Raw genomic sequence first — 19,362 nt, forward strand, 5'->3', positions numbered from 1 at the left:
TTTCTGTGCTCAGGGACACTTGGAATGGGCCGTGCCACTTGGCCACCAGAGCTGCTTCTTTCCACTGCTTCGGCAGGACCCGATGTCCTGCTTGGGTGTGTCGCAGTAGAGATGGACAATGACACCTGTTTCTTCTTCCATCACAGCCAAAGCTTTATTGCACACAGCTTATATTTACATGGTTATCAGAAGGCTCCGTGCTTAATTCCAGTTGGTTGGGAACTCAGTTCACTGGTTGGTAATGGTGAGTGTACACGTCAATCCAAACTTTTCTCTCTAACAATGTTTACATACTTTTTCTACTGATTCCCATGGGACAGATCCCTTGTTACTACAGGTGCACTTGTTTTTCTCCCCAAGAATAGTTTGTTATGTTAACAAACTTTTCATTCTCAAGATGTTTTTGCCTGGGAACTTATCAGGCCAGCTGCTAGCTACATTAAGCCCATGTAACAAGTCCTAAACCAAAATTTTCCAAGTCCTTTCTTTTGTAAGGTTTTACCTTTATGTGACAGGGTGTTGTGGACAGCAAAGTCCAAAGGTGGGTGTGTCTCAAATCTCTCCCAGCCCGGGTCTGGATCTCTCTCAGTTCAATGCAGGCATGGGTTTCTCCCCAGCCCCCTCTCCAGGCTGTTCAAACAGGAGGCTGGGTTAAACCCTTCCCCTGTCCTCAATTCTAAATCCTCCTGTGCCACTGAACAAGTTTCATACTGCAGTCACCGAGCTCTGCTCATCCATTTAGGGGCTCTGTTGGGGTACGTGGGAGAAGGTGAGGAGGGGTCCCCTGGGATCGTGTCCCCCCCAGGAGCGCATGTGACTCCCCCATGTCCCCCCCATGCCGGGCTCACCCCCTTTTGTCTCTGCCAGAGCTCCTGACCCAGCTCCTGCTGTGCCCTGGGAGGGGCTTTGGGGAGCCCCCCTGGGACCCCCTTGGATCCCCATTCCTGGGCCCTGGGACCCCCCCGCATCTCCTTCCCCAGCTCCGGGACCCCCTGCACCCCCTTCTCCTGCACCAACAGCGCCCTGCACCCCCTTTCCCGGGGATCCTCCCCTGCCAGCCCCTGGATCCCCCGGTTCCGTCAGCCCGGGGACCCCCGGAGCCCCATTCCCGGCCATCCCGGGGCACCGCACCCCCAGGCCTCCCTTTCCAGGGAAAGCCGAGCTGGGCACGGGGCTCTCCAGCCGCTCTGGCATTTCTGATCACCCAAAGGAGAGGGAGAGAGCAGCAGAGAGAGAGAGGGAAGGAGATTGGGAATCGGGGCTCGGGCTCCCAGCGCCCGCTCCTGCTCCGCCGGGGCTGGGGAGCCGCAGCCGCAGGAAAAATGGGATCCGCGGATGCCGGGGCTTCCCCCGCTTTGGGCCGAAGCCGGCGGGTTGCAGGCAGAGTTTGGGCGCAGGGCCCGGGAGTTCAGCCCAGTTTGTCCCGGGGGTCCCGCAGTGCGCGGCCGAGGAGGGTCCCGGGGGATCCCGGGAGGGGATCCAGGGGAATTCCCTGGAATTGCCCCGTCCCCTCCCCCCGCGCTCCCTCGGGCACTTTCGCTTCCGCCTTGGCCGCCCTGCGCCGCCGGGATCTGCCCGGCGACCGGTGACGTCACTGCAGCCTCGGGCTGTCACTGGCGGGCAGCAAAGAGCGGCGCCAATGGCGGGGCCAGCGGGGAGCTGCAGATGCTGCAGCAGCGGCACAGCCAGAGCGGGGCTGAGCGGGGGGAGCCGGGGCTGGGGGATCTGTGGGGCTGCGATGGCAACTGTGGCACCGCCATGGGGATCCCTGAGATCCAGGCTGAGGGATTAACAAATTCCCTGGCTCACAGCTGCAGGGAATGTCTCCGGAAATATGTCAGATATGGGCGGGAGGTGCTGGAGTGTAAAGGTGGGGAGGGCAGAATTCCCATGGGAATATGGGAATGCAAGTGTGGGATTTGGGAGGGCAAAATTTGGGAATGTGGCAATTCCCACGGAAATTCCATGGATGGATCTCAGACATCGCACTCCCACGGGATCTCCGTGAATGGATCCTGCTGCTGTCCCATTCCCATGGGAATTCTGTAGATGGATCTCACTGCCATTCCATTCCCATAGAATTCCATGGGCAGATCTTCCCATCCCGCAGCCATGGGAGCTCCAATCCGGTTCCCCTCCAAACCCATCCTGGGGATCACCCTGTTCTTTGCCCTTCCCACCCCCCACAAGACTCCTGGGGGTCCCCCCTGACCCACCCAGCGCCCCCAAACTCTTCCTGGTCCCTCTTCTTTCCCCCATAACGGGAATTCCTGGGAGTCCCCCCGTGTCCCCTCCCCCAGGACTTTCTGGGTCCCACCCGACCTGTCCGTGCACCCCCAGATTTCTTCCACAGCCCCCCTGTGATGGTGGAGGGTGGGGGCCGAGTGCTGGTGCCCCCCTGCCTGCAGCAGATCCAGCGCTGAGGGCAGTTCGAGGGGTCCCTCAGCATTTGGGGTCCCTGGGATTTGGGGTGACCCCCCGGGCCCCCCAGGATCTCCCTGAACACGCTGATGCTGCCCATGCACAGTGAGAAGGTTCAAACCCGGCATGGGGTCCCCAGCACTGCCACCCGCATTGCCCAGGTACCCCCAAACCTGCCGAGAACCCCCAAAGCCCCCGGGACACCCCAACCTCCCCTGATCCCAAACACATCCCTGGATGCTCCAAAAACTCCCCAAAACCACAAAACCCCATAGAGACATTGAGAAGGTTCATACCTGGCATGGGGTCCCCATCTCCATCACCAGCAGGTTCCCCAAAACAACCTTGAGATCCCAAATTCCACTCCCGGGATCACCCAAATTCCCCCATTAGGACCCCTGTGAACCCCCTTGGGAACCCCCCAAAAATCACCGTGGCCCCAAAAACACCCAGAACTTCTGAAAAACCCCAGGAACCCCTCATGAAGGTTTATACCGAGCACGGGATCCCCATGGACACCATCAGCATCACCCAGGTACCCCCAACCCCTCCCGGGACCCCCAACCCCTCCCGGGCTCCACTGCCGGAACCAACGGGAGCGGTGTTGCCCTTTTAAGAGGAGTTACAGTGGGACCCGACAACACCGGGGGCCCTTAAAGCGGCCATGGTAGAGAGAACCCCCAAAATTCATCCTGGGGGACAAAACATCCCCTACAGGGGCTTGGGGTGGGGACACCCCTAAAAATGTCACTTAAAGCCGTCATGATCCCCCCTCAAAAGGGGCTTGTGGGGCTGCGGCCGCACAAACACCCTAAAATGGGGAGGAAAAAACACCCCTGTAGTGGTGGGATCCCCCCAAAAAACCTGAAAAAGAGAAAAACTCCTCTTGAGAGGGGCCTGAAGACCCTGAAGGGCCCTGGAAGAGGGACAAGATCCCCTCCTGTGCTGGGGCCTCCCCGAGCCGGGAACTCTCCCGTTCCTGCACTCGGGGGAGCCCCGAACGACGGCGGCTCCTGGGCTGAGCCCCCCTCAGCCGGGGCTGCGGGGGGAACTGGGGGGGCTGGGACGGGGCTTGGGGCTCCTGGGGTGAACTGGGGGACCCTCAGTGCTCCCACCTCCCCCTGTTCCCCTGTCCCGCCCCGTTCCCATAGTTCCCCCAAAGCTCCGCTGCCCCCAGCTCGGTTTGGGGGGGACCCAGCCCTTTCCCATCGTGTCCCGGCCCGGCCCCGCTCACCCGAGGGCTCCGAACCACGCACAGGGACAGAGGAGGGACAGAGGAGGAGGAAGAGGAGGGACAGAGCAGGAGGAAGAGGAGGAGCAGGAGGAGGAAGAGCTGGAGCAGGCAGAGGAGGCTCCACCTGCGCTCCCCGCTCTCTGCATCTGCAGCTCCTTCGGGACCATCGCCCCCCATCCCGCAGGTGCCCGGGGAGGGGGAGCTCGCCCCAAATCCCCCGGGGCTCCCTGGCTTTGGGGTTTTTGGGGGGGATGTTTGGGGATGGCAGGGCTCCAGAGCCGAGCCGCAGATGCCCCTCGGGGGCACCCCGGGGGTCCCCGGGAGGTGTTTTTGGGGGGTCCCGGTGGCGGTGGCGGCAGAGCCCCGGCAAAGGGGCCGGGGGGATGCGGGTCCGGCATGGCCGGGAAAGGGGTTCGGGGCTCCCGGTGCCGGCAGTGGCTGCTCCCAGCATTGCCCAGTTGCTCCCCACGTGTGGTTTCAGTTTCCTGTGATCCCCACGATAAGCCAAATCACTCCCAGTCATTCCCTGTTAGGGTACAATTTGTCTTCAGTTTATCCCATTTTCCAGATTTTTATCCCATTTTTGCTCTATTTTTTCTAATTTTTCCTCATTTTCATAACAATTTTCCCAATTTTTATCCTATTTTTTTATTTTTCCCCAATTTTCCCCCTTTTTTTTCCTTTTTCCCTCAATTTCCCTTTTTTATCTCATTTGTCCTCATTTTTTCCCAGTTTTTCTGATTTTTTTCCTATTTTTCCTCCATTTTTACTCAAATCGTTCCCCATGTTTTCCTATTTTTCCCATTTTTTTTTCTGTTTTTAATCTATTATTTCCCCATTTTACCCTATTTTTGCTCCATTTTCTCCCAGTTTTTTCCCCATGTTTACTCCTATTTTCTCCAATTTCTACCATTTTTCCCCCATTTTTGCCTCGTCTTTACCATTTTTATTCCCATTTTTATCCCAGTTTTCCTTATTCCCCCCCCCCCCCATTTTTATCCTGGTTTTATCTCATTTTTCCACAATTTTATCCTAATTTTCTTCCCTTTCTTTCTCCCATTTTTCCCAATTTTTCCTCCATTTCCATCTCATTTTCCTCAAATTTTTCCTATTTTTATCCCATTTTTTCCCTATTTTTTCCCCATTTTTCCCTATTTTCCTCTATTTTGCTCCATTTTTCCTCCCATTTTTCTCACTTTTCCCCCATATTTTTCTAGTTTTCCCCAACTTTTCCCCATTCTTCCTCAATTTCTATCTTATTTTTCCCCATTTCCCATTATCTTCGCCATTTAATTATCTCAAAAATTGAAATTTGGGGGATAAATAGAAATTTTGGTGGGAAAAAAGGGTGCTTTGGGGGCAAAACTCCATGAATTTGAATCACAGCTTTCCCATGATTTTTCCATGCTTTCCAGCTGGAAGGAGGCGTGGGATTCATCTGAACATTCTGGAAGCTGGAATAGGACCAGGCCATCAACCTTCCCAAAAATTTTGACCAGCTCATCTGAAATTCCACCTTTCCCCTCTCCCTGGATTCCCAGATCTGGAAATTCTTCTACAACCTCCCAGGTAGGCAATTCCCAAAATTCCATGGAAAAATGGGATAGGGGGATTTCATCCTGTTCTTTTCCTGATTTTCCCCAATTTTTTTCTCTCTTTGTTTTTTTTCTTATTTTTTCCTGATTTTCCCCTCATTTTCCCCTGAATTTTTCCCATTTTTTCCCCATTTTTTACTGATTTTTTCCTCTTCTTTTACCAAAGTTTTCTGTCTTTTTCCCAACTTTTTCTCCAATTTTTCTGTAATTTTTCTGGTTTTTCCCATTTTTTTCACAATTTTTTCCCCTGTTTTTTCCCCTGTTTCTTTTCCTGATTTTCCTGCAATTTTTTTCTTTTTTTTTTTTTTTTTTTATTTTTTTCCCTGATTTTTTTCAGGTTTTATTCCCTTTTTCTTTTCCTGATTTTTTCCTCATTTTTCAAACAATTTTTCTCGAATATTTTTAAAATTTTTTTCCTGATTTTTCCCTCTGATTTGTCCCAATATTTCCCCTTTTTTTTCCTAATTTTTCCTGATTTTTTCCTGTTTGTTTCCTTGATATTTCTTGGTTTTTTCCCAATTTTTTTCCCATTTTTCCAAAGTTTTTTCCCTCACTTTCTTTTCCTGATTTTTTCCTTGATTTGTTTCCTTGATTTTTCCCAGTTTTTTCCCAGTCTTCTTCCTCTTTCTTTTTCTGATTTTTCCCTGTTTTTTCGCAATTCTTTTCCTAAATTTTTTTCTTGATTTTTCCCCGTTTTTTCCTGACTTTTCCCTCTTCTTTTCGCAATTTATTCCTCATCGTTCCCCGATTTTTTTCACAATTTGTCCCTGATTTTTCCCTGTATTTCCTAATTTTTTTACTGATTTTTCCTAATTTTTTCCAGGTTTCTTCCCTCTTTTCTTGATTTTACCCAATTTTTTCTCAATATTTTTCCTGATTTTCCCTTATTTTTTTTCATAATATTTTCAATGATTTTTTTTTATTTTCCTGATTTTTTTTTTCCAATTTTTTCCCATTTTTTTTCTCAAACTTTTCCTTGATTTTTGTGTTTTTTCCTTTTTTTCCCATTTTTTTCCAGATTTTTCCCTTATTCTTTCCCTAATTTTTCTGGTTTTCCTGAATTCTTTCCTGATTTTTTTTCATTTTTTTTTTTCTGATTTTTCCAGATATTTTTATCCTTTTCCATTTCATTTCCCTGATTTTCCCGTGATTTTCCTTTTTTTCCACATTTTTTCTCTGATTTTTTCCCAATTATTTTCCAGATTTTTTTGCAATTTTTTTTCTCAAATATTTTTGGTTTTTCCTTCATTTTTCCAATATTTTTCCTAATTTTTTCCTGATTTTTCCCAGGGTCTTTTCGGCTTTCTTTTCCTGATATTTTCCCTGATTTCTCACAATTTTTCACAATTTTTTTCATGTATTTCCCACTTTTTTCTGATTCTTCTCTTTTCCTTTTCCAATTCGTTTCTAGCTTTTTCCCAAATTCTTCTCAAATTTCCTTAGTTTTTACCTGATTTTTCCTGGGATTTTTCCTATTTCATTCCAGATTTTATTCCTCTTTCTTTTCTGGTCGTTTCCCGATTTTTCCAAGTTCTTTCCCAGGTTTTTTTTTTTCTGATTTCCCCAATATTCTTTCCAATTTTCCCTGGTTTTTCATGATTTTTCCTTCTTTTCCTATTTTTTCCTGATTTTTTCCCCATTTTTTCTGATTTTTCCCAGATTTTTTCCATTTTCTTTTTCTGACTTTTTTCCCCAATTTTTTCCCATCTTTTCCTTGAGTTTTCTCTTTTTTTCCCCCAAATTTTTCCTGGTTTTCCCCAAATTTTTTCAAATTTTCCCATTTTTCCCAAATTTTTTTCCCAATGTTTTCCTGATTTTTTCCCTGATGTTTTTGAATTTCACCCTGATATTTTTTTTTTTTTTCCCTGATTTTTCCCTTCCATTTTCCTTGAGTTTATCCTTGTTTTTTTCCCATTTTTTTTCCCAATTTTCCAGCTTCTTGCACACTCCCAGTCTAATCCCAGTCACTCCCAGGATGAGGCCAGTGGCCCCCAGTTGCTCCCTGGCAGTGCCAGTGTGACCCCAGTAGCCTCCAGTGTGATCCCTGGGACTCCCTGTCTCTCCCAGTATATCCCAGTCAGCCCCAGCACGCTCCCAGTCATTCCCAGCTCCTCCCAGTTGCTCTCAGCATGATCCCAGTTGTTCCCAGCCACTCCCAGTCAATCCCAGTATGATTCCAGTCACCCTCAGTGGGATCCCAGTCTCAGCCAGCAGGGACCCAGCTGCTCCCACTGTGATCCCAGTATGATCCCAGTTGAGTGTGATCCCAGAATAGTTGCAATTCTTCCCAGTTCCTCCTGGTATGATCCCAGTTGTCCCTGGAATAGTCCCAGCCCATCTCAGCACGGTCCCACTCACTCCCAGTTTCTCCCACTGTGGTTCCAGCTGTTCCCAGTGTGGTTACAGACACCCCCAGTATATCCCAGTTGCCCCAGTAAGGTTCTGGTTACCTCAGAATGATCCCACTCTTTCCCACTTCCTCCCAGTATGATCCCAGCTGTGGTCTCAGTTCCCTCAGCATGGTTCCAGTACCTTCCAGTTGATCCCAGTTGCTCCCAATGTGTCCACATTTTCCTCCCAGCATGGGCCCAGTAGCTCCCAGTAACCCCCAGTCGGGTTCCATTCGCACCCACTGTAATCCCAGTGGTTCCCAGTGCTATCCCTGTAGGAGCCATTGTCACTCCCAGTATGGTTCCAGTCACTTCCAGGATAATCCCAGTCACTCCCACTACAACTGAAGTCCCTCCCAGTATGAGCTGTTGTACCAGACACTTCCAGTATAGTTCCAGTCACTTCCAGATCATCCCAGTATGGTTCCAGTTATGGCCAGAGTGACTCCCTGTCTCTCCCAGGGTTGGTCCAATTGCTCCCAGTCACCTCCAGTATGGTTCCAGTCCCAGCCAGCCCCTTTGCAGTCACCCCCAGTATGATCCCAGCTAGTTCCAGTAGGATCCCAGTATGACCCCAGCATGGGCACAGCTGTTCCCAGGATTATCCAGTGTAGTTCCCATTGCTGCCATTTACCTGCACTTGTTGTCTCTCTCCCAGTCTATCCCAGTTGCTCACAGTCACTCCCAGTCACCCTGAGTGCAGTCCCAGTTGCTGCCAGTATGGTCCCAGTCTTACCCAGCACGGCCCAGTTGCTCCCACTGTGATCCCAGTAGGATCCCAGCTGTCCCCAGCACAGTTCCCGTTGTTCCCAGTGTTATTTCAATCCCCCCAGTATGGTCACAGACACCCCCAGTATATCTCAGCTACCATCAGCATGCGTCTTGTGCTCATTCCCAAGGATTCCCAGTTGCCCCAGTAAGGTTCCAGTATCATTCCAGTACAAACCAGTCCCTGCCAGTGCTGCAACTCCTGGGATCCCCCAGCCCTCTCTGTGTTCCCCCCTCCCACATCTCCCCAGAGGAGCCCCAAGGGCTGGCAGTCCCCAGCCAGGGTCCCCAGCCAGCCCCAGGTTGGATCTGCAGCCCCCAATTTTCCCAGTTTCCCTCTCCTTTTCCCCGGGCCGGGTTCCCCCCGTCCCCAGCGGGTGGGAGCAGCGGAGAGCCCCGCGCTGCCCATCCCGACCTGTCCCGGCTCCATCCCCGCTCCTGCCGTGGGCTGTGAGGGGTTTGGGAACGGGGCACTGAGGGTGTCACTGCTCCTGGGGGAGGAGGAGGAGGAGGGATGGAAGAGGAGGGATGAAGAAGGAGAGCAAGAAGAAATGGCAGTAGGAGAAGAAGGTGGGGATAGGGAGGAGGAACGGGAGGAAGAGGAGGAACAAAGGAAGATCAAGGAAAGGAGAAGGAACCACGAGGTTGAGCACTCCGTGAATTCACAGCCCCCACCTGTGAGATCATCACCCCCATCCCACAGGTGCCTGGGGAGTGGGAGCTCGGCCCAGATATCCTGGGGGATCCCTGGGTTGGGTTTTTTCCTGGAAGATGTTTGGAGAATGAAGAACTCCAAAGCTGGGTGGAAAATGCCTCTTGGGGGCACTTAAGGGGGTCCAGCATCCCTAAGTGGGGAGATGGGAACAGGAGGAACTTTTCAGATTCCTGGCACTCCCAGCAGCCTGGGGAGGGCAAGGACTGAGCAAGACAGGGGGACCTCTTGTACAAGCGTGACCCCCAGCAGCTGGGACAGGGAGGAACCCCTGAACAGCAAAGGGGAGAGACCAGAGTTGGGGAACTCCTGGGAGACATTTTCAGGACTGAATTTTGGTGTTTGGGGGATTTATATGGGCACCAGTTGCCTAGTGACTTCTAAAGGTGGACTTGGAGAGAGGAAACCCCTTAATCCAATGTCCTCATCCCTTGTATTTCCCCAAACCAGGATTTCCCATTCCCAAACCTTGGCTGGATGGAGAAGGAGGCTGTGAGGAAGAGGAAGATGCCCCAGGACACCCAGGCAGGTGAGGAGGAAGTCAGTGCCCCTTTCCCCCTCTCTCCTGCTCCATCTCCCAGCCCAGCCTGGCCCCCGGCTGCAGGACAACCCCGCTGCCGACGCCGTCCTGCCGGGGACGCACTGGGGGGATCTCCTTCCCCTTCCCTCTGGCACGGAGGCAAATCCCATCCTCTCCTTGTCCTTCCTCCCCCAGACAAGGAGCTGAGGATGGAGAGCAGGGAGGACAAATCCCCACGGCAGAACCTCATGGAAGAGGCTGTTTTGAGTGGCTCCACGGCACAGGAATCCAACAGGGAGGAAAATCCCCAGAGATCCCACAGGAGGAGGGGCTCCAAACCCATCCCAGGGTGCTCTGAGGAGGAAAGACCCACCCTGTGCCGGGAAGGCGGCCGGAGATCCAGCCAGGGCTCTGAGCTGGTGGTCCATGAGCAGCTTCAGGATGGGGAGAAGCGCTACAAGTGCTTGGAGTGTGGGAAGAGCTTCAGCTTCAACTCCCAACTTGTCATCCACCAGCGCATCCACACTGGGGAGAGGCCCTACGAGTGTCCTGAGTGTGAGAAGAAATTTCAGATCAGCTCCCATCTCCTCAAGCACCAGCGGATTCACAGTGAGGAGAGGCCCTTCCACTGCCCTGACTGTGGGGAGGGATTCAAGCGAAACTTCACCCTCATCACCCACCGGCGCATCCACACTGGGGAGAGGCCCTACGAGTGTGGGGAATGTGGGAAGAGCTTCAGCCACAGCTCCAGCCTCATCTGCCACCAGAGGACCCACACTGGTGAACGGCCCTATCAGTGTGGGGAGTGTGCAATGACCTTCAACCGGAGGTTCCAATTGACCATCCACCAGATGATCCACACTGGGGAGAGGCCCTATGAGTGCTCCGAGTGCGGGAAGATGCTTCAGACCAGTTCAAATCTCCTCAAGCACCAGCGGATTCACACGGATGAGAGGCCCTTCCGCTGCCCTGACTGTGGGGAGGGCTTCAAGCGCAACTTCACCCTCATCACCCACCGGCGCATCCACACTGGGGAGAGGCCCTACGAGTGTGGGGAATGTGGGAAGAGCTTCAGCCAGAGCTCCAGCCTCAACACCCACAAACGCATCCACACTGGGGAGAGGCCCTACGAGTGTCCCCAGTGTGGGAAGAGCTTCTCCAGGAGCTCTCACTTGACCAGACACCAACAGAAGCACCAGTAAGGGAAGCCCTGTGAGTGCCCCAAGTGCAGAAAGAGCTTCGTGTGGTGCTCCGGCTCCATTCCCCATCAGAGGACCCACGTTGGGCAGAGCCCTGATGACCTCTGTTTCCACTGATCTGCATTGGGAAGACACTGGGCTGGTGGTACTTTTGTTTCAGTCCTAATTTTCTTTTAATTCATCTTCATCCCTTTAAAATAGACAAAATCGGGGTAAAAATGAACAAATTCATCCAAGACCTTTAAAGCCTTTCTTTTTACTAGAGCTTCAAGGGAAACTGGGGTTCAAGGATATACTTGGGAGGATTTGGGGTTTGTGGGGGTATTTGGTGTAGTTGTCTCCATTTCTTAGCACTCATAGATATGAGAGGCTTCAATGTCACCTCAAAACCACTCAGTACCACTGAATGCTACTCAATCCCACCCCAAAATTATTCAATTCCACAGCCCCTCAGGGTGTGATGCCTTAAGTTTTAGCTTTCATATTTTTCATATTCTGAATTACCTAGGTTAGGAGTTTTGAACTTCATATTAATTGTTAGTGTCAGGAAAATTAATCCATGAACACCAGAGGTTTATGTCCAAAAAGGAGACTGGGGAGTCCTTTTACTTCATTCAAATAAAGAGAGAGGCCATGGGGCATTCCCCTGGGGTCTCTCCAATTTTTGGAGGGCGCAGCCTCCCTGTTATCCTAATTCCCGGCCATATGTCCCTTCTCTGTTTCCCCATAGGCTGAGGGACTTGAGAGGTACAGACTTCCCGGAACGTCTGATGCCTGGGATAGCACCACCCCCCCCACCCCGCCAATGCATAATCCTCTTCTTAATTCTTAACCATTGTGGAATTTGATGGTGTTTCCCCAGTGTTTCTTTCATCTTTCAGTTGAATCCATCCCATTGTTTCTGTTCTCTCTCAGTGATAGTTTCATTTTATCAGCAGACCCCCAGCTTGTTTGTAAAGCCAAATGTTGCGCTATTGGGAACGGCGAGAAGCACAGCACAGACTCTCTTGTGAGTTGTACAGGAAAGCCTAAGGTGTATTACCTCAGATCTTCTTTAATAGACTGATACATGAAAGTACAGAAAGGTAAAACTCTTATTGGTCTTATTGGAACTAACACATCACCATCATTGGTCATTGGGGTTCACCACCCATCGATCTTCTTTCGCAAGAAAGCAAGAAACTGACAAACAGCACCTGCAAGGCTGTCTTCTATCTCTGAGGATTGTTTTAATTCCTTCTTATGATTTCTCAGGCGACACTGAGAAAATTATGCAGCCTGCTTTTCTGCAGGCACTGTGCTCCCTGTTTGTGCTCATATTTAACATGCATAATTCCCTCTTTTTGTTTTAAAAATAAAAAGCAGTGTTTGTAATCTCCTGCTGGGCCCCTGCAGGAAAGAGAACAAACACAGCACAAGAGGTCTCCTTTTTGTTTTAAAAATAAAAAGCAGTGTTTGTAATCTCCTGCTGGGCCCCTGCAGGAAAGAGAACAAACAGCACAAGAGGTCTCCTTTTTGTTTTAAAAATAAAAAGCAGTGTTTGTAATCTCCTGCTGGGCCCCTGCAGGAAAGAGAGCAAACACAGCACAAGAGGTCTCCTTTCAGTTACCAACAGAACATTGAATGGACACTGATTTAGAATGATCAGGGAGATTTTCTGGCATGTTACCGAATTCTTGATAAGTATTGTTTTTCTTGCAAAGAACTGATGGTTGACTCTAATACAACTAGTTAACACACAGCAAACAAAACGTCGTCAGTCTGCTCAGAACTGACAGTCATAGGGAAGAATGCTCACTCTCTGCTTGTAGAAGGACCATCTGAATGATCATTGGTATCTTGATCATCATCCAAGGGCCACCTGTTGGCTGCTTTCTGCCCTTGGTGTTGCACATCAGAGCCAATGCACCTTGCAGGTATCCACTGTATCCCAGTATCTGTGGAAACGCACGCATACCCATGACCCCAGGTGATGAGCTCACACAGGCCTTGCCACTTGTTAGTGGTTAGGTGTCTCACCCAAACTTTCGCTCGAGGCAGGTGCACCTCGCTTGAGGATTGCAGTGAAAGAAAATGATTCAAAATGACAGGATTATCAGAATATTTTTGCACTGTGAGATTATTGATTATATAAATGTTAGCGTTCAGGAACACACATAATCATGAAGGATTATATGAAGGTGCTTTATTAAAGAGCTCTGGGTGTCAGGGGTACACAAACCCAAATCTGACCCGACCCGATTTTGAGTTGAACATCTTTTATACTCTATCATTATATAACTTACGTATTAATTATTAAACTTACATTGTTTTATTGTATGCATTGTTTTTACCCAAGCATGGATTTCTTGTGATCCCCCCCAGTCCCCTAACATTGTTCCTCATGTTCTTTAAACAATAATTATATCCAATCATATCTAACAATTGTATCATGAACATCTACTGATTACACAGGTGCAGTTTGACCTGATCTTTAGCAAGCACAAGGCTTAACATTTCCCAGGGCCTACTTTTCCCAGGCTTGCCAAACCTAACTTTCTTTCTAAGTCCCTGTCATGAGGTGACTTTACCTTTAAGGTGGTTGTGAGAGCTAAGGAAGTTGAAGTTGCTGGGGACTGAAAGGAGTCCCTTCTCCTGACCAACTATTGGTCATTACTGGGAATTGACAGCAATTTTAACCATTGAAAAGGGAGATCAACTTGTGAACCCTACCTTAAGATGTAAAGTCAGAGCACTCTTAGGCTCTTTGTTTCCTGGCTGTGAAAGGTAACAGAGCTCCAGGCCTCCCGTTCCCTGCCCAGGCCATGCGGCCGGGCGGGGGCTGGCCTGGGCCTGCCGCGTCTCCTGGACGGGAGATGGGGGCTTGTGGGGAGCTTTCCCTGGGCTCTGGCCGGGCCAAGCCAATCTCTGGCTCAGCTGCAGGTTTTGCTGTGACTAAATTTACTAGAGACTGCCGAGTGAAGAAAGAAAGGGGCTCTGAACCTGCAGCGGGCTAAAGCGGCGACTACACTCTCCAGAACAGACATGAGGAATCTTTTATCGAAGACATTCCAGCTCCTGCACCAGCAGAAGTCACAGAACCATCTACAAAAGCCTGGGCAAGATTTTAACCCTTTCATTACCCAGATGAGACTTGCAGATTAATCTTTTTATCCAGAGAAAGAAAAAGAGAGTAATCAACATGTAAAGAGACTTCATAAAACTATCGGAGACAGTAAGAAAATAATTAAGTTTCAGAAGGGGTAGAGAATAAGAAAATGCTTTATGAGCTGAAATACCTTTCTCTTGAGGCTATGGGAATGGACAATAAGGTCTTGAAAAAACTCCTTCAATTCATGACACAGTATATGGGCAGGAATGGAGTGTTCAAAGTGTGAATTTTGAGTAAAAAGTAGAGTGATTGTGGTGCGGTGAGGTGCTGGAACAGGGTGAAGCGAAAATTTGAGGCCTCGAGAGCCAATGAGAAAACTGTTTTCCAGTAGAGCTCACAAGGACAGATGAAGAAGACTTTTGCCTTTGAATAACTCATCCTTTAAATGCCATCCCTAGACTCATGGCCCATACACACCTCAGAGTGATGTGAAATGGGAGGAGTGAGCTCTGATAGCAGCATTTCTGGGCAGCTGACATCAGGGCAATAGAAAACTATAGCAGAAATAGTTTTCTTGTGAGAAACTCTATAGATTAGCAGAACGAGACTTCTGTTTCTCTACAAAGACTGATTAAAAGACTCTAGCGAGAATAGGGACTGTTCTGGACACCAAAGTTCCAAGGTTCTTTGTTCTCCGTGTTGTCATGTGAACAAAAGAATGGTGGGTAGTAGGGGATAAAAGGAGTTTTCTGGAAGTTTATTCTGGTATTCTTATTCTTATATTTTGTCAATAAACTTTCTTTATTCCTTTTAAGTTTTAAGCCTGTTTTGATCTTGTTCTAATCCGTATCTCACAGCAAAAAATAAGTAATTTTTTTGTTAGTTTCTGGTTTAAAACCACGACACTGCATTACCAGCTTGCTGCTGTGCAGATGCTGCCACCACCCAAAGCACGGCCCTGTGTCCCTGAAGGGACCCGCCCTGCTCTGTGGCCTGGACTGAAGGTGGGTCCCTCCTGCCAGGGCAGGGCCTGACACAGCTCTTCTGTTCCAATAAAGAGATGGAGCTCTCACCCCAGTGTCTGGCTGGTACCACCAGCAAAGCCCACACAGCACCAGCCCTGGCTGAGCTCCATGTCCAGGAGCAGGCAGGGCTGACCACGGTGTGGGCAGGCAGGAGCCAGGCAGGGGCTGCTGTGACCAGAGGCAGGGCCCCGAGGGGCTGGGGGAGTCTGTGTTGAGCATCCCTGGGCTGAGGGCACATTTCCTTCAGTGGCATCACCTGGGCCTGGACCTCCTCCAGTGCCATGCCCAGGAAAAGAGGCAACCATCAAGAGCATCTCCTGGGACACCGTCTGACCAGCAATGTCAGCAGGCAAAACCAAGGTTTTGTTTAGCAATGACCCTTTGATGAAGTCAAAGATTCACAGTCAGAGCAATCCTCTAGTACAGATGGGAGTACACTTGGAGCAGACATCTAAGGCCATGAGGTCACAGAAGGCTCTGGGGTGACAGCAGGCTGAGGTGACAGCAGGCTCTGAGGTCACAGAGGTCCCAGAGCCCCGTGGTTGCCCAGCACCACAAGGACCGAGCAGTCAGTCCTTGACCACGACTGTTGTGGCAGCAGCGGCGGCGGCAGCAGCGGTGCTGACATTGGGACAGCGGTGTCAGGACAGTGGTGGCAGCAAGAGCTGCAGGACTGGCAGTGGGCAAGGCACCATGGCCTTTGCTCTGCGCCTCCTCCTCCTGCTCCTCCTGGCAGTGGCCCTGCCTGACAGGGCTGCCCAGGCTGCTCCGTGGCGAGCAGGGCGAGCAGGTGAGCCGGCAGCCTCAGTCCCCTTTCCCGGGACAGTGCTCCCTTCTCCCTGGGAAGTGTTGGGGATGGTTTTCCCCAGGGCTTTAGGGAGGGTTTTCTCTGTGGGAGGGACAGAGGCCTCAGGGGCCCTGGGCTGGTCCCACTGCCCTTCCAGGGATGTTGCACAGGGCCTGCAAAGAGGGTGGAGAGTGACCAGAGCCAGCCCAGAGCTCCCCAGGCCCCTCTGCAGCTTTGGCCATGTCCATTGACATCTGGCTCCCATGGCCTTCCCCAACCCCCTTGCAGTGCCCAGTTCCCTACGGCAGAAGGGGGTCCCAGCACACCATGGAATGGTTCTGATCTGTGCTTCCTTCCAGATGAGGGTGGTAGGAAGGCTTCTCCAGCAGCTTGGCTTCATGAAGATTTTCTCCCTCTGGAGCCTCATGCAGGTATGTTCTCACTGTCCCAACAAGGAATAAACACTGACACCCTGGCAGGAAGCAGGTGACAGAAGCTGCTGTGGCTGTTGAGTTACAGGTGTGTCTGCAGCGAGGACATTTCAAGCTCCTTTTCTGGTTGCTACACGCAAGCCCAGCTCCCATCACAGGGGTGAGTGGTGTGTCCCTGCTGATCCCACAGGTTGAGCCCTGGTTCTGTGGGATCCATTCATCTGAAATGGAAACGCTTTCTGTTAAGGTCCTCCTAGAGGGGAGAACAAACCTACAGGAGACAAGAGGCTGAGTGATCTGGAGAGACGCCGTGGTGGGTCCATGTCCCTCAGCCTTCTCCTGAGACTCAGCAGCCGGGGGCTTTCTCTGCACATCTGGACACGCTGTGCCCGGCACAGCAGGAAGGGATCCATGGCAGCCTTGCTGCCCCTCTGCTGCTTTCACAGCCTGCAGGGCTGTTTCCCAGCCTGGCCTGGCTGCTGCTTCTCCCCAGCCTCTGCAGGAAGGCATTTGGCATCAGCTGACAGGGAGCCCAAACTGCAGCATGGGCCATGCACACCCTGAAATCCCCTGCAGTTTCCCAGTCTTGTGGTAGATGTGGCTGGCCTGGCTCCAAAGTTTGGATGCCTTCCTGAAACTTATCCATATCTTTGACAACTATTGTCTCCTGAAGATGCCACCTTCATGTTGGGGAACAAACAGCCCCACCTGATGCATGTATCCCTCTTCCTTTCTCCAGAGACGGAAGGAGAGGCTGTGCTGAAGGCAGCGTTTCCCGGAGGAAGCAGTGGCCCATGGGCAGCCTCTGCTGCAGGAAGGGAGGCCATGCCAGGCACAGTCCCAGGAGGTAATTGCTGTGCGCCTGAGCCCTGCTGAGGCTTGAGCTGCCATCTCTGCTGCTTGGCAGTGCAGGCACAGCCCAGACAAGACCAGCACAGCCCAGTGGAATTATCCCCAGCAGGCTCAGGGCATTTGGCTACTGAGCAGTCCTGCTGGGGTCCCTCCACGGGAGACAGGTCCCAAATCCTGGCAGCAGCTGCAAAGGGGTGCCCATGGTGGGGAATAGGCAGAGGGGGAGGGCAAGGCTCCACTGTATCCTGAAAGAGCCTGGCCCAGTCCCTATGGGATGGGAGAGCTGTCCCAGCAGAACGTGGGCAGGAGGGAGGGAGGGCCTGAGGGACAGTTGTGGCACTGCCTGCTGTAGTTCTTCCCCACTGCTTTTACAATTCTTTCAGCTGTGGCAGAGAGAGGGCCCCAGTGGGGCCTGGGCTGCTCCAGCCACCTCTCCCAGGGATGCTGCACAGGGCCTGCAAAGAGGGTGGAGAGTGACCAGGAGCCAGCCCAGAGCCCCCAGGCCCCTCTGCAGCTGTGGCCATGTCCACTGACATCTGGCACCCACAGCCTTAGTGCGACTCCCTTGCACTGCCCGGTTCCCTAAGGTAGAAGGGGATCTCGGAACACCATGGAAACAGTTCTGATCTGTGCTCCCTTCTAGATTTGGAACTCAACCTCAATTATTTGGAAGTGCTACTGAATGATACTTTGAATATCTTGGAGAATGCTGGAGGCAAGTTCTTCTATTCCCTTTACTGACAGAACACAAAATGACAAGGTGGCAAGAGCATTTGCCATATCTCTTAACATAATCTCAGGCTTGTTGGGTTCTGGAAATCTCGCCCTGCTCCCTTCTAGAGCCCTGAGGGATCCCACAGGTCACTACCAGTGGGAAGAAGGAGCATTTAGCTGTCAATCTTCTTCCCGTGTGTAATATCAGTGTCTCCTTCCATGTGCTCTGTGCAGCCACGGAGAAGAGCAGAGAGGGAAGGGGCCGGGCCCAGGGCTGTGCCCCGGGGCTGTGCCTTGCATGGCTCCTTTGCCAGCCCCAGGGAGCCTGAGGGTCTCCTACAGAGCCACGGGAGCTGTTCTGTCCTACCTTTTTTTTCAGCCAAGCCTCTTGCTGAAGGTGATCTGGCTTCCCAACCCACGCCCAGGACTGAGGCTCTGGAAGATGGTGAGGGTAGGTGAAGGCCTTTCCCCCTGGGAGAGCTGCCAGCTCAGAGCCCAAGGCTTGGCCAGGAGAGCATCGCTGCAGGTGCCAGGACAGAGCCATGCACATGTGTGCCCTCGCCCTGTGTGATCCTCTCACCACTCCTGAGGCTCAGTGCTGCCTGTTCAGATCAGAAGAGATGACAGAAGCTTCTGTGGCTGTTGAGTTACAGGTGTGTCTGCAGGGAGGACTTTCCCAGCTCCTGGGTTGGTTGCTGCACACAAGCCTGACTCCCATCACAGGGGTGAGTGGTGTGTCCCTGCTGACCCCACAGGCTGAGCACTGGTTTTCTGGGATCCATTCCTATGAAATGGAATTATTTTGCTCTAAGGTCCTCCAAGAGGAAATACCAAAGCTACAGGAGTTATGAAACCCCATGAGCCATCCAAACCCATGAGGCAAATGCTGAAGAAAATTCTGCAAGAAGGACAAGGTGGGTCCATGTCCCTCAGCCTTCTCCTGAGACTCAGCAGCCGGGGGCTTTCTCTGCATATCTGGACACGCAGTGCCCAACACAGCAGGAAGGGATCCATGGCAGCCTTGCTGCCCTGCTGCTGCTTTCATGCCCTGCAGGGCTGTTTCCCAGCCTGGCCTGGCTGCAGCTTCTCCCCAGCCTCAGCAGGAAGGCATTTGGTATCAGCTGACAGGGAGCCCAAACTGCACCATGGGCCATGCACACCCTGAGATCCCCTGCAATTTCCTGGTCTCAGGCTGGATCAGGTGTAGGGCCTGCTTGGAGGAGGGAGGGCCCTGGCCAGCCCCAATAACCTGGGTGTTTTCCTTGTCCTTATCCATGACTTTGACAAATATTGCCTCTTGAACATGCCACCTCCCCAGTGGGGAATGGTTCCATTTGATCCAGCTGTGGCTCTTCCTTTCTCCAGAGATGAACCCAAAGGCTGTGCTGAAGGCAGCGTTTCCCGGAGGAAGCAGTGGCTCATGGGCAGCCTCTGCTGCAGGAAGGGAGGCCATGCCAGGCACAGACCCAGGAGGTAATTGCTGTGTCTCTGGGCCTGAGCCCTGCTGAGGCTTGAGCTGCCATCTCTGCTGCTTGGCAGTGCCTGCCTTTCAGGGATTTTGCACAGAGCATGGAAAAGGTGTTGAGAATGTCCAGAGCCAATCCAGAGCTTTCCTCAGGCTCC

At 51.4% G+C, this 19,362-nt stretch overlaps 3 protein-coding genes across 3 annotated transcripts in view; 2 read left to right on the forward strand and 1 right to left on the reverse strand.

The window, feature by feature from the left end:
- LOC111922621 (uncharacterized) overlaps nt 1–19,362 on the forward strand; it is an 813,543-nt gene that overhangs the window by 627,902 nt on the left and 166,279 nt on the right. The gene's annotated exons all lie outside the window — the stretch shown is intronic.
- LOC111945726 (uncharacterized) overlaps nt 1–19,362 on the reverse strand; it is a 555,958-nt gene that overhangs the window by 211,675 nt on the left and 324,921 nt on the right. The gene's annotated exons all lie outside the window — the stretch shown is intronic.
- LOC147645313 (uncharacterized) lies at nt 9,577–13,158 on the forward strand. Its single transcript, XM_086874834.1, has 2 exons — nt 9,577–9,649; nt 9,836–13,158. The coding sequence occupies exons 1-2, from the start codon at nt 9,598–9,600 to the stop codon at nt 10,840–10,842; spliced, it is 1,059 nt and encodes a 352-aa protein (XP_086730960.1). The 5' UTR covers nt 9,577–9,597; the 3' UTR covers nt 10,843–13,158.

Source organism: Cyanistes caeruleus, unplaced genomic scaffold, assembly GCF_971803275.1.
Source record: "Cyanistes caeruleus unplaced genomic scaffold, bCyaCae1.hap1.1 HAP1_SUPER_30, whole genome shotgun sequence".
Classification (NCBI taxonomy): Eukaryota; Metazoa; Chordata; class Aves; order Passeriformes; family Paridae; genus Cyanistes; species Cyanistes caeruleus.

Bases quoted from the DNA above. Each gene is read 5' to 3' on its own strand.
- LOC147645313 (XM_086874834.1), top strand. From the start codon at position 9,598: ATGGAGAAGGAGGCTGTGAGGAAGAGGAAGATGCCCCAGGACACCCAG. The intron at 9,650-9,835 runs GTGAGGAGGAAG...TTCCTCCCCCAG, and splicing joins GCCCCAGGACACCCAGGCAG to ACAAGGAGCTGAGGATGGAG.